At 42.3% G+C, this 15354-nt stretch overlaps 1 protein-coding gene across 1 annotated transcript in view; it reads left to right on the top strand.

Moving 5' to 3' along the window:
- Positions 1-15354, top strand: part of VWA3B (von Willebrand factor A domain containing 3B) — a 238457-nt gene that overhangs the window by 153295 nt on the left and 69808 nt on the right. Inside the window, exons 15-19 of the mRNA XM_025353936.1 lie at positions 2181-2311; positions 4015-4172; positions 8585-8704; positions 10316-10403; positions 10500-10656. Of these exons, the coding sequence (XP_025209721.1) occupies positions 2181-2311; positions 4015-4172; positions 8585-8704; positions 10316-10403; positions 10500-10656 (654 nt within the window). The remainder of the gene's footprint in view (positions 1-2180; positions 2312-4014; positions 4173-8584; positions 8705-10315; positions 10404-10499; positions 10657-15354) is intronic.

Genomic DNA, 15354 nt, shown 5'->3' with positions numbered 1-15354 from the left:
ATAATAGCCCAAACCCGAAAACAACATCAACAGGTGAATGGATAAGTAAATCGTGGTATTTAATAGTGGTATACAATAGAATACAGCTCAGCAATAAGAAATGAATGAACTATTGATTCATGCTACAACATGGGTGAATCTTAAAATAATTATATTGTGTTTTGTTTAATTTAATTTAGGAGAGCTAAATAATTAAACATGAGGCCAAAGTACATAAGAAAGTGGCAGTCTTTTATTGCAAATATGCACACACTCTAGGGTGAGGTTCTCTGGTCCTCAGATGTGGGGGGCCAGGGAAGTCGCACCGGCGCTCTCGGGTGAGGTTCTCTGGTCCACGAATGCGGGGGCCGAAGAAGTCACACCAGCGCTTACTGGCGGCGGGCTTTTATGCCTGGGAGCTGGAAGGGGAGGAGTTTGGGGCGTGTGTGTAGGAGTGGCTTCTTGAATTTCAGTGTCCCCGGCTTGACGTCATTCTGCGCACGCTCAGTTGATTTGGTTCTTTTCCCGGGCGCGGGAATTTTTCCCGGGCACGGGAAAATCTGTGATGAAGAACCCGGAAACAACAGGGACTGCTCCATCTTGTTCACCTTCCTCCATCTTGTCCCTTTTCCCTCACCCAAACATATTGAAGGGGTGGCCTGCCCCTCCACACCTGTGGGCGTTTCTCATTAGATGGAACGAGAGACTTGAGAAAAGAAATGAGACACAGAGACAAAGTATAAAGAAAGAAAAAGTGGGCCCAGGGGACCGGCGCTCAGCATACAGAGGACCCACGCCGGCACGGTCTCTGAGTTCCCTTAGTATTTATTGATAATTATCTTTACCATCTTAAAGAAAAGGAAGTGGCAGGATAATAGGATCATTGTAGGGAGAAAGTCAGCAGTAAGACATATGAATAAAGATCTGTGTGACATGAATAAGTTTAAGGAAAAGTGCTGTGCCTTGATATGCATATGTAAACATCTCCATAAACCTTTTTAGTGCATAAAGAGCAGCATTGCGCTTGCAAGTCCCGCCTTTCGCCCTAAGGCGGTTTTCTCCTTTCTCAGTAAACAGAACATACAATCGGGTTTTACACCAAGATGTTCCATTGCCCAGGGACGGGCAGGAGACAGGTACTTTTCTCTATCTCAACAGCCAAGAGGCCTTCTTTCCTCTTATACTAGTCCTCCTCAGCACAGACCCTTCACAGGTGTCAGGCTGGGGGACGATCAGGTCTTTCTCTTCCCACGAGGCCATGTTTCAGACTGTCACATGGGGAGAAACCTTGGACAATACCTAGCTTTCCTAGGCAGAGGTCCCTGCGACCTTTGGCAGTGTACGTGTCCCTGGGTACTTGAGATTAAAAGAATGGTGATGACTTTTAACCAGCAAGCTGCCTTCAGGCACTTGTTTAACAAAGCACACCCTGCACAGCCCAAAATCCTTTAAACCTTGAGTCACCACAGCACGTCTCTTGCAAGGACAAGGTTGGGGGTAGGGTCACAGATTAACAGCATCTCAAATACAGAACAAAATGGAGTCTCTTATGTCTACTTCTTTCTATATAGACACAGTAACAGTCTGATCTTTCTTTCTTTTCCCCACATTATATAAGTGAAGAAAGTCAGGAGAAAATAGTAATTTTTGTATTATTCCATTTATATAAAATTCTAGAAAACTGAAACTAATGTGTAGTGGCCGAAAGCCAATGAGTAGTTCCTGGAGAATGGAGGGAGAGGGCTTGTAGGAGGGTGGGCAGATTTACAATGGGGCACAAGGGAATTTGGAGGGTGATGAATACGTTCATTATTTTGACTGTAAGAATGATTTCACAGGTGGGAAAGTCAAACTATTCAAATGGTACATTTTACAGATGTTCAGCTTATTGTACGTGAATTACACATCAATAAAGCTGGCTAAAAATGGAATAATATAAGAACAACATAAAATTATTTCGATTCTTCTTTTCCTGATACAGTTGGCTTTCTGTTAGAAATGTTTGGCATTTGCTGGCCGTGTGCTGTAGCCCCAGGTACTTGGGAGGCCAAGATGAGAGGATCACTTGAGCCCAGGAGCTCAAGACCAGCGTGGACAACATAGTGAGCCTCTTGTCTCTAAAAAGGAAAGAAAAGAAACATGTTTGGAATTTGAGCTCTTTTTATCTAGTCTTATAGCATATTCACTTCTCATTTTGGCAGAATGAAGATCTGACTCTTTTAGTTAAGGAAATGGAACAAGGTCACCGTGACCTGGAGAAGATGCGAGACCTTTATTCCGAGTCGGTGATCATGGACTGGTGGTACAATGCGGAAAAGGATGGAGACAGCAAGTGAGCACGCCTGCCCGCCTGTCTCCCTGCGCGGGGGCCTCTCGAGAGCGGGGCCTGCCCCCTGGGCCCTTGTCCTTTCTGAAATGCTCTGTGAAATTTCTTTTAGTGAAAAGAATCACATAGTGTGATTAAGTTAGGATTTTTTTAAGCAAAGAGAATTAATAATTTAATAACAATTTAATCGTGGGCTTGAGGAGGCCACATATTCCCCTTTATGTTATCCATGCAGTGCGGACGGGCCCCCAGACACAAGCAGTGACAGGGCAGAGAGGAGCGCTGTGTGGGGAAGGAGCTCTGACTCCGGGATCCGGAGGCCGAGGCCTGGACTTCCCTCTGTGTGACTGGCGAGGCCCAAACTTCCCTCCACACCTCTCCATTGCGTGGGCCTCTGTTTCCTCATCTTTAAAATGGTGGCCGTGGTGGTGGGTTTGGGATAGATGATTTCTCATGTCTGCCCCCATCCTATATTCTAATATATTTCTATTTCGTGGTTTTTAAACAAAATCAAAACCACCCCCGAACACTCCGGAAATTGGTCAAATTTTGTTAAAATGATTTAATATTTTCCAGATATTCAAGTATCACAGCCTACCCTGCCAGGGTGTCTTTTTTAGTTCAAAGAATGATAGAAAATTGGGGAAAAAAAGAAAATACTTTTATTAATCAGAATTTATTGTTCAACAAAACGCACTCTCTTCCTGTTAGCAAATTAAGCATTTGTACAGGTTTAGGGTAGGGCATGACTGTGGAACCAGTAAAAAGAGGTAAATGTTATAATGGTCATCTTATAATGAGATTTTATGGCATTTTTTTTTTAAGTATTTGTGAAAGCACAGAGACAGCTTCTAAACTTCGAATTTTTGAACAAATTAAGAATCAAGTAAATAAGCTGTTTATTGAGTACAAACCATGCAGTAGGAGAACTGGGGTGCACAGATGAATGTCAGCCTGGTTCCTTCTGCCGTGGGGGGGCACAGTGCGGGCACAGACCCACAGAGGGCTGTGGAACCCGGGGCAGGTGCTCCGCGGAGGTGTCAAGGGGCACTGGTGCAGGAGGGAGGGCACACGTCACAGTGTTGGAGCAGAAGATTGCTCCGGAAGTTTTCCTTTGTATGGCTGCTGTCTTCAGAGCTTCAGAGAAGGTCATGTCTGGGAAAACACTCAAGCGTTTCTGGGATCCCTCCATTCTGCAGAACGGTTCCCTGTGATCTGGTGCTGGCATGGGAGGTCCAAGGCAGGAGTTCCTTTCTCTAGCTTTTGTAAGTGCCTGCTGGTAGACACTTTGGTTACAGAGTGGGTTTCTGCAGTGCTTACTTGTTTATAACAGGCTTTCCCCCCTACAAATCCTCCCATCGGCCCCATGTCGTCACTAGACAGGTGTACAGGTCACGTCTCCTGCAGTTGATAGATGAGGAAAGTGAAGAAGTTTAGAGAAGATTGAGTTACTTGGCTGAAGTCACAGAGCCAGGAAGGACCAGACCTGTGATGTTAGCTGTATCTTCTGACTCCAAGGCTGGGCCCCTGTCCACTCTTCGGCACTGGTCAGGGATAAATGACTGTTTTTATATTAACCCGGATGGGGGAAAGCTTACTTCTTTAAGTTTGCAGTGTTCAACATGAATGTGTTGACTTAACTCTGCCTTCTTGATGGAAATTTTCTTTTCTCTCTTTGTTTGCTCTACTTTTTATCTAAATCAAAACAGGCATCAAAAGGAAATCTGTTCTATGGTTTCAACCCCAGAAAAATGTGCAAAGCCTCAATCTGATGTCGGTTCAACACAAACTTCATCCCTGAATGTGTTGAAGGGACCATGGGGCCTTTCAGATCAAAAGATCCAGAAAAAGAAAGTCCTCCACGCAGGTATCAGTGAACAAAACGGCTTGACTCTCTCCTGGTTTCTCTTCAAGGCAAGAAGATAGAATAAAACTAAACCCACGTACTATTTTTAAGACGCACTAAACCTGTGGGTTTTTTTAAATTAAAAATTTTACTAAAATAATTGTACATTCACATGATCTTATATATACCTACCCTTCATCCTGTTTCCCCGATGGTAACATCTTGCAAAATAATAGTCCAATATTGAAACCAGGATATTGATATTGATACAATATCCACAGGTCTTATTCAAATTGTCCAGTTTTACTTGTACCCATGTGAGTGTGTGTGTGTGTTGTGTGTGTCTGACAGTCTATGTTTAGGTCTACACGGTTCGATCACATGTATAGGTTTGTGTTTCCACCACTACAGTCAAGATGCAGAAGAGTCCCATCACCACAGGAATCCTTCGTGCTGCCCTTTCATAACCACACCCGCCTCCCTTGCACACCCTTCCTACAGCTAAAATCAAACCAAGTGGTGAAAGACTGAATTATTTCCCCCTAAAATTGGGGAAAAGGATGCCAACTGTCACCACCCTTATTCAACGTAGCACGGGAAGTTTTAACCACTGCAGCAAGGCCAAGAAAGATCGGAAAGAAGAAATAAAACTGTCCCCATTTGCAGATATCGTATTGTCTATGTAGAAAACAGCAAGGGATGTACCAAAAATACAAGTCCTAGAGCTGCTGAGTTCAGCAAGGTCTCTGGCTACAGGACACACGAAACCAGTTGCATTTTGATATACTAATAGTGAACATACCGCAACCTATATTAAAGCCATTCATAATTGCTCCAGATAAAATACATTAGGTGACCATGTAACAAAGTATGTGCAGAATCTGTATGCTGAAAATTATAAAATTCTTCTGCAAGACACTAAAGAAGACCTAAATAAATTGAGATACTGTGTTCAGAGGTTGAATGAATTGGTGTGACAGATGACAATTCTCACCTCATTTATCTATAGGTTTAATGAAATTCCGAATAGAATCCCAAAAATATTTTTATAAACATACACGAGCATATTCTAAAATATATACAGAAACTTCAGGTTCTACAATAGCTAAAATAATTTTGTAAAAGAGAATGAAGTTGGAAAAATCACCATACTGGATATTAAGGCTTACTACATAACCACATGAATGAAGACAGCGTGGTGTCAGCAGAGGGATAGGTGGAACAGGGCCTGGATTTAACCCACACAAATATACCCAAATGATTTGACAAAGGTGCAAAGTTCACTCAATGGAGGGAGTAAAGCCTTTTCAACAAAGACGCGGAAGCAATATCTACAGTCGAAGAAGGAAAAGAAACTTGACCGTAACCTCACACGGACCATGGATTTAAATGTAAAACAGAAAACCATAAAACTTCTAGAAAAAGATTAAAGAAAACCTCTATCCAGCGAAGGAAGTTCCACGCATTTCTAGCTTTCTGGGAGTTTTTATCATGAATGGGTGCTGGATTTTATGAAACGCTTTTTCTGTGTCAACTGAGACAGGCTTTTTCTTTAGTCTGTTGACATGGTGGATGACATTAATTGATTTTCAAATGTGGAAGCAGCCTTGTGTATCTTGGAACATTTCCCACTTAGTCTCAGTGTATAATTCTTTTAATGCATCACTGGATTCCATTCGTTACTATTTTGTTGAGGATTTTGGTATCAACGTTCATGAAAGCTATTGATCTATAGTTTTATTTATTTTTCTTTTTTTAATACTGTCTTCATCCAGCTTTGGTATCAAGCTAATACTGTCCTCGCCAAATGGGTTGGAAAATTGTCCCTCCTCTTCTATTCCTGGAAGAAATTGATGTCATTCTTCTTTGAATGTCTGATAGAGTTATCGTGGAACCATCTGGGCCTAGGGATTTCTTTTCCAGATTTTTCACGATGAATGCCATTTCTGCAATGGTTTTAAGGATATTGTCCATTTCAGGTTGGTCGAGTTTTGGCAGTTTGTGGTTTCTGAGCAATTGGTCTATTGTTTCTAATTTATCAAATTTATGAGGGCAAAGTGGTTTTTTGTATCCCTTTGTCAGCTTTTTTAATGGCTGCAAGATCTTTAGCAATGAACTCTCGATATTAGCGCTTTCATCTGTCTTCTCTCTTTTTGTCTTTTTTCTATCTAGCTAGAGGTTTTCTCACTTTTCTTTCTATTTGTTCATTTGTTTCCAGAGAATGTATAATTAATTGTTGAAGGACTTTTATGGGTCGCCTCTTTAAAATCCTTGTCAGGTAGTTCCAGCTCCTGATTCTTCTTGGTGTTGGCATCATGCGTTTGCTTTTTCTGATTGAAGGAGAGATTGTTTTTCTAGTGACTGATATGATGGGTGATTTTTTATAGTATCCTGGACATTTTGTCTATTATGTTAGTTACTCTGCATCTCATTTAAGTATTTTATTTTAGGAAGTAGTCACCCTGTTTAAATTTAGCATGTGGGCCTTGACCTACTTTTGTGGGCTGTGGTTCTGATGGCGATTTAATTTTCACAGGCTCTGTGGTATTGTTAATATTTCGGTGCTTGTGTTTCTGCTGCTTTTGGGGCTCCTACTGGTCCCTGCTGGTGCTGCCTGAGGTGGCAGCAGGCATCCCCTCAGACCAGGATGTTAGATATCCGAGGGGAGAGTTGCAGCAGCTTCCCCCAGTGCTGTCTCTGGGGTGTCCCCACGTTGCTGGCAGGGAGGAGGGCCTTGAACCTACAGGGACCAAGAGGCTTCCCGGAACGGGCCACTAACTGGAGACTGGCCCTCCTGCAGGATCTGTCCACATGCTCCCGCTCCCTCTGTACAAGGGAGCAGCATCGTACGTGGGAAGAAACAGGCTTCCCACACTGGCCACTTGTGTGGCTGGGTCCCCTTTTCCAGTCCTGCCTGCTCCAGTGAACCTGAGTTTTGCCAGAGTTGCTCCTTGTCTTAAACATTTTAATGGCCAATTGTCACTGCCTCCGTTTCACTTAGATTTGGGATGCTTGGTATTGGGAGACAATCATATGCTGAGTTTCTATTTTGTTTCCATTTGTGAGGTAGAGGAGTGATGAAAAGCCATGAATGATCCTACAGAGTCAGGGGAGGAGCTAAATGCATGACTCCACTGCTAAATAAATGTTTCATTCCGTGTTTGCGGCCTTTGGGAACGGTATAGTTTTTATGTTTGGAGACTTGGGGAGCTAAATTTCATTTTCATTTGGCTCATGTAAATCTGATTGTTTTGCCTGGCAATGTTGGTCCAGGTGGCCTGCCAGTGTGGACAGCGGCAGGAGCTCAGCTCTCTGATTCGGATTGTTTATCTCTTTTTCTCACAGACATAGCTTCTAAGAAAATTTAGTTTTCTTAGTTCCTGGGTACAGAGACAACCAAGGCAGGGCTTACCCTTTTGTTGCCTAGAAAAACAGTGATTACCATCTAGCACACTCCTTCTCTATGCATGGAGACCACTGGTTTTACTTTTCTGTGTGAAAGCTACCCATTTGCAGATTACTAGCCAATCTTTGCTCGAACTGTCTAATTTCTTGGAGGAGAGGGTATGTCCTCTCAGTGAAAACGCAGACACATTTCATTCACGAATGCTGACATAAAGCCTTGGAACAAGGTACGTCTAAAGCCTCCAAATTATGAAGTACAGACTGCACTTACAATTAGTGTGGTTTATGTTATCAAATATAAAAAGTAATCAACATGATTTGGCACAGGCTCATTGTCCTCTAAAGCACACAGATTCAAGGTCAATATTTGCTAAGTCGTCATTTGCCGGTAGAAGGGACACATCAGAGGGTAGAAAATAACATAAACAAAGATCTGGACAGCAATTGTGGTGGGCAGAATTTCTAGAATGGCCTACCAAAGATGTCCTACCCTGAACTCTGCAACCTTTGACTATGATGACATGTCACTGTCATGACCAGGTTATGCTGACCTAGACAGGGTTATCGAGGTGGGTCCAGTGTAACTGTGGGAACCGTGAAAAGCAGGAGCTATTTCCAGCTGGTGGCAGAAGAGAAAGTGAGAGAGATTTGAACCACAGGAGGAATTGAATGTGCTTGAAGATGAGTCGTGTGAGAAGTAACACATGTACCTGAAGCAGCTGAGAGAGGCCCTGGGCTACAGCCAGCAAGGAAACGGGGCCTTAGCCCTCCAACTGCAAGGACCTGAGTTCTGCCGGCAGCCTGAGTGAGCGCGGAAGCTGACGTCTCTCCAGGAGGGGCCCAACATGAATTGAGATAAAGGGAGCAAGACGTCCCAGCCGCTTTCAGTGTGTGACGGCACCATCCTCGGAGGGTTGGGAAACTAAAGTTGCATTCTTACTTTAAGGAGCTGATAAAATAGTTGTATCTAATGAAGCATCTCCTTCCATCCCCAATTCCTTTAACTCTTCTCTCTGTGATACCAACAGAATCAACCAAAACCAGCCTGCTCAGGAGCCAGATGTCCTCCCTCAGGAGCTCAGCTGCCAGTGAAAGGAAGGATGGCCTCTCCAATGCCAGCAGCCAGAGGACTGCTCTAAGTGACAAAGGCAAGCCAGAAAGGGTCTCTGTGGCCAGCCAGCCTCCCTTTCCCCAGTGTGTCTGTTCCAGAAAGAGCTGCGTGTAGATATGTTGGTGAAATCTTATTTTAAATGGGCCCAGATTGCTTCCTATTCAAAGGAATCCCTTGTAAGTCAGGTCTGCCTGCTTTATGACCTGGATTGTCTGAGAGCTGGCCTTGTGCTTACGGTGCCTGGGTGTTCAATACACACGTGGCTCACGTAACTATGGTCATGCTGCTGTCCCTTCATGGTTTGATTTTGAAACTGTCATATTTCATAGTTGGTTTTTTTCTTCCCTTTCTTCAATGGATGATGCTACCAGATGAGCCCCTCTCTGGTCCAAATGGTCAGCCTTTTGGGGACTGCTTATGAAGAAAATGTGATTTTTCCTTCAATCGTTGTTCCTATTGATAAAATTATTAATCTTAAAGTAATAAATTTTGAAATGTTTGATGCCTGTAGCATTTTTCTTGTATTTCAAATAGTTGATAAATTAAAAATCCCAGTTAAACACACACATACACACAATCCCGTAGGGAGTAGGAAGTGGCCAGGTGGCAGATGTACCCCTGCGGCGACACAGTCATAGTTTAATTGAACTCCGTTTTCTTCAGTGCTGATCTGTGTGGTATCTTTTCCTCACTTTTTTTTTTTTTTTGAGACACAGTCTCACTCTGTTACCTAGGCTGGAGTGTTGTGCTGCAACCTTGGCTCACTACAACCTCTGCCTCCCTGGTTCAAGCGATTCTTCTGCCTCAGCCTCCCGAGTAACTGGGATTACAGGTGCCCACCACCACACCAGTCTAATTTTGTATTTTTAGCAGAGACAGGGTTTCACCATGTTGGTCAGGCTGGTCTCAAACTCCTGACCTCAGGTGATCCACCCACCTCAGCCTCCCAGAGTGCTGGGATTTAGGCCGGGCACAGTGGCTCACTTTCAATTAACTGGCCGTATTTCCTAAGTTGTCTACATTCCTTAAAGGGCTTATCAAATGATGACTGGGATATGAGTTCTTAGCTATTTAACTAGCTCACGCCCAAACACACCTCCTTCTGAATGCTGCTCAGTCAACAGATATCCCTTTTCATTTATAAATACACATTTATATAAGGATATATTTAAAACCCCAAATATTAATTTGAAAATTTGAACTTACAACTAAACAGGACCTAACAGGTTTTATGGTTTTCTACAGAAAGCTGAAGAACCACAAAACAATCCATCAGAAATTAAAATGTTGATCAAGGCTCTCTTATATAATTTGGGGGAGTCCAAAAGGTCAATATTGAACAATCATCGGTTAATGGTATTTTTATTGCACACTTTTTAGAGGTGTGTTTTCTGAATGAAAGAATGAATATGTCTCATTGTCTCAAAACAGTGGTCGTGCTGTATTTACCCGTGCATTGGTCTGTAGTGTAAATTGCAAAAGAATCTTGCCTGAGAGCCCGCTCTGACAAATCAGGATACGTTCTCTGAAATGTGGTCCATTTATTAGCTCTCAGTCACAGCTGAACTGAGACAAGCGTGATCCCTTTGCATTTTATGTAAAACCCATATATGAGGAAAATACGCAACTGCCACTTCCCCTTCCACAGAAATGAGCATCCTGCTGCCTGAGGAGTGTCTTGATGACACATCGTCAGGAAGGGTGACCGGAGAAGGAAGCCAGGTTTACGACCACAAGTGAGTTCTTTAATTTGACAAAGACAGTTCTGTTATGCTTTTGTTGGTTACCCATCAAGTTGTAAAATTTAAAACACCACCTCCTTGTGTTCTTAGTTCTTCAGACGTATCTTCAGAAAACTGGCTCAAGACCTATGGCTTGGTTGCCAAGAAACTCACCCTCATGGATGCCTTGTCCGTGGCGGCGGTCCCCAACAGCTCCACCTACGTTCCCGTCCTGGACAAGCATGTCACGTCTAAGGTCTTTGATGAGGTAAACTGATTGTCTGTGCGTCCCTACTTGAGGCCATTTTCATTTTCTGCTCAACTAAAAAGTAGTCTAATTTCTTGTGTGGTTGTAACAGAAATGTATTTAGCCGTTGGGGGAAAAAGTATTTGTAAAGACAGTAGAAGGGAGAGAGAGAGGCTCTTAAGAATTCGGGCGCAGTGGCCCACACCTGTAACCCCAGTACTTTGGCAGGCTGAGGTGGGCGGATCCCTTAAGTCCAAGAGTTTGAGACCAGCCTGGGCAACATCGTTTCTACAAAAAATACAAAAATCAGCCAGGCATGGCGGCATGCACCTGCAGCCCCAGCTACTTGGGGGACTGAGGTGGGAGGATCGCTTGAGCCTGAGAGATCGTGGCTGCAGTGAGTAGTGATGGCGTCACTGCACTCCAGCCTGGGTGACAAAGAGATATCTTGTCTCAAAAACAAGGAAAGTAAGAATTCTCTTTTTAGGCTGGGAGGAAACTGATCTCGGTTGGGTTGGCACTCGGTGGCTCGTTGCCAATGGATAGAAGTGTGGGGCTGCAGAAATGATTGAAAACTCTAGGTCAGTGTCATGAGTGAACATCAAGTATCATCCCTCATGAAAGGAAAGGGACGGCTTGCGAGAGATTATGTCCTTCCTTTGCTTACCTTCTCTTCCTAAATGGAGTGGCATCTTTTGCATCAAAAAGCCTCCAAAGGAAAAAGTTAAGAGAGCAAACGAGCAAGCCACATGTTAGCAAAAGGACCACCAGACTGTCCTAGGTGGGTCCTGAGAAGAGAAAAACAGCTTCCAAAGGGAGGGCGTGGTGGGGTTAAATGTGGAGGAAGGCCAAGGAAGTACCACTGAAAACTTAACACTGAATTTGGCAACAAGGAGGTGCTCATCTTTACAAGAATAATTCCAGTGGGACCGCTAATCTCGGGTCAGACTGCAGTGGGGATGAAGAACACCAAAAACATGAGAACATGAAGACTGAACCTCAGTGCTTCCTGGCAAATACAACAGCAACTAACGATTTAAATAGAAACATTTCAGTCTTTGCAGTCACTGAATGGAAACAATCTCCTTAAAAGACCTGTCTCATGCTGAAATCTTTGCAGAGGAAATGATGCGATGCTTGGGGATGCTTGGGGTTTGCTTTATTGTAATCGGAGTGGTGGAGTAGTGTGGCGGGCTGAGGGGGAGTAGGTGAAATAGATAGACCACACGTTGATCATTGTTGCATTTGGGTAAGACTTGGTGAGAAGGGTCGTTTTACTCTTCTTTCTGCTTTTTTGTGTTATTTGAAATTTTCCATAAAAAGAAGTTGAAAAGATCAAAGGCAGGAGAAAATTTTTTTAAAAATGAAAAGACCTTTTCTAACTGACCTTGAAATAGCTGAGATTTGATGTATTGGAAGAAGCAGATGAATTGGTGAATTTTTTTTTATTAGCACGTTTAAAACATTATCACCCATGGAGGCCCACCTGCCTGCTGGTTTGGGATGACCAGCGACTCACCCTCCGGAGGCTGTGTGTGTGTTCTCCTCTAGGCTGGTTGCTGGCTACTTTGCCTCAAGGTGAATGCTCCTGTCCCTGGCTGTTACCCTTGTGGTTGGCAGATTTGATTTATACCTGATTAGTCAGATGTCAACTTCACCACTTGAACATGACTTCTTCTAGAAGCAACAGGGAGAAACTGAACACTGATTTATTTCTTCTAGGAGGTTTGGGGACAGCTCCTTCATATTCTCTGCCGTTATTTTACTATTCTTGAGTTTTATTTGGGACAAAATATATTTAGTGAACTCTACCTAGAAATATAATTTTCCTGGGCTTCTTATGTCTCCTTCTAAATGTCCCAACAACTTGAGTTAGAGTGAAAAGTAAATTTCTTGAAAAAAATATGGTAGGATAGGGAAGCAGAAGCATAAAATCCAAGGAAGAAACCAGAGAGGAAAGATTTACAGGCTGAGGAAGTAAAAATGCTATTTTGCTTAAAAACATGTAAATAAAATGAAGGCAAATGTCAGAAAAATACCTGCAACGTGTATGACAGACAAAAAGGGCCATAGGAGTGATATCTTACATGTGTGTATCAGTATAAATGACTGTGTGTGTGTGAATCAGTGTTCAGTGTGTGAACACACATGCACACACATCCATACCATAAGAGAATGAGAAAATGACAAATACCCCACTGGAAAATTTAGGGAAAAAAAGAAAAAAGTCAAAACCATATACAAAAATATTTAACTTTACTGGTAACCAACTCTATGCCTTAAAAAATGCACACTGAAAATCAATTAGACACCACCTCCCCCAGCAAATTGGTAAGGTTAAAAATCACAATAAACAGTAATGGCAAGGATAGGGTGGGATGGACACTTATATCCTGCTAGTGAGAGTATAAATTGGTGCATCCTTAGTGTAAAATGTTAAGAGCTTATATTTACCCCAGTGAATTCGTATGTTACTAGGCATCTATGTAAGGAAATAACTAGAGATACTGAAGTATATGTGCAGAGAAAAATTACTACTGCCTTATAGCCAACAATGGAAAACAACACAAATTCATATAATGGAGTGTCATACATTCATCAGATATCACATTTCTAAAGAATAAGTTTCACACGATGAAAAGCCCTCATGCTAAATGAAAAAAAATCAGAGTATATAGTGTGTTAGAAATTTGGTTGTACATGTGAGTGAGATAGGCATGGTGGTACTTTCTCCTTCCCTCCCTTTTTTCTTTTACCAAAATGTTAACAGTTTAGCTGGGTGATGAGATTGTTGGAGATTTTTTTTTTTTAATTTATGTAGTTTTTAATTTGTATTGTAGGACTTTTAACTCTGAACATATATTAATTATACACTGAGAAAAATGTTAAGAAAAACAGACCTGGCCAGGTGCGATGGCTTACACCTGTAATCCCAGCACTTTGAGACACCGAGGCAGGCGGATAACGAGGTCAGGAGATTGAGACTGTCCTGGCCAACATGGTGAAACTCCATCTCTACTAAAAATACAAAAAAATTAGCTGGGCATGATGGCGGGCGCCTGTAGTCCCAGCTACTCGGGAGGCTGAGGCAGGAGAATTGCTTGAATCCAGGAGGCGGAGGTTGCAGTGAGCTGAGATAGCTCTACTGCACCCAAGCCTGGCAACAGAGGGAGACTTCATTTGAAAAAAAAAAAAAAAAAGAAAGTAAAACAGACCTGAAAGCAAATGATAAAATAATGTAAACGTAATGGGAACTTAACTTTTAATTAACTGCTTTATTTTTATCTGATAATATATGAATAATTCTCAGTATATGAGATTTAAACCATGCTTAAGTCTTTAGAGGAGGCTTCTCTCACCACCACGCCTATCCATGAAGGAAACACGTTGAATAGTTTGGTGAATTTCCTGCAATCCTTTTTCTACATATGCATATGCATATGTAAGTACATGCACACATAACATATTTATGCATAGACACATAAGAACGTTAATAAACGTGAATAAGACAATACCATATACATTTACTATTTTTAAAATTTTGTCTTAGAGCCCTTTCCACATAGGTAGATGGTCTCATGCCTGTAGTTGCAAGGCTCTTCCACATTATTAATGGATATTTACATTGTGCGTCCTTCCTTCCCCTCTTACAAACATTCCTGTAACAGGTTTCTTTGCACATAGATTTTTGGGCACATGTATAAATCTGTCTTTGGAATAAATTCCCTCAAGTCAGATGGTTGGACCCAAAGAGTATGTGCATTTTAAATTTTGATAATTCAAATCATCCTCCAAATTCATTGTACATTTTCACTAGTATGTATCCCCACAGACAGAGTAAAATAATACTCTCTTCCTAAGAAGAACTCTGTATAATACTTGATAATCATTAGTCCTAGGTGTGTAGAAATGCTTTGAAAACCCTGAAAGTAGTATGCAGACATAAGATCTTTATTCAGCCTATTCTTTCCTCCTTGGTTCATATGCTGAAAAAGCAAACTTAATATTCAGTCCAACAATTAGAAATTTTTTCCTCTGAGATGTATGTGACATATCCATACTCTGTGAATAATAATATGCCTACTCTGAGGTTGTCATGGGATTAAAAGAAGTAATGCATATAGTGGAAAGTACTTAGCAGGCACTTAAGATGTTGACTTTCATTATAAAAATATTCAACAAATTTATGCCTATTTTATATGCCTGTGTTGGGCTCTAGAATACGGTGCCAAACAGGAAAAGCCAACATTCCTACCCAAGCACAACTGACAGTCTCAGGAGGAAATAGCAATGAAAATGAGAGAAGCTCTAGTTAAATGTGACGAGTGGGAAGTGCTGAGTGAAGACGCAGGAGATGCCCCTCACCTGGCTTCAGTGGCCACAGAAGGCTTGCCTTAGCTAGTGGCATCTGAGTTCAAACCTGGGGGAAGAGAAGGAGTTATGAAGATGGAGAGATGGGAAGAGAGCCCCAGGCAGTGGGGGAGCTCTGGGGAAGCCTAAGGGACAGAGAATGTTTGTCGTTCCAGAGAAGTTTAGTGTGAGTGGAGAAGGTGATAAAGCTGGGGAAGGAAGGGCCTTGATTGAATTAAGGATTTTGAACTTCATCCTGAGGGGAATGGAGGGGTTTTTAGCAGAGGAGAGAGATTAATTTGGGGGTTTAGCTGGCACACAGAGAATAGTTGGAGAGGCATGAGGCTGGGGAGATGGGGGCAGTCAGGA

This window comes from Theropithecus gelada, chromosome 13 (assembly GCF_003255815.1).
Source record: "Theropithecus gelada isolate Dixy chromosome 13, Tgel_1.0, whole genome shotgun sequence".
NCBI lineage: Eukaryota > Metazoa > Chordata > Mammalia > Primates > Cercopithecidae > Theropithecus > Theropithecus gelada.
Note: the sequence above shows the minus strand (reverse complement) of the source record. Positions and strands in the feature narration are given on the sequence as shown.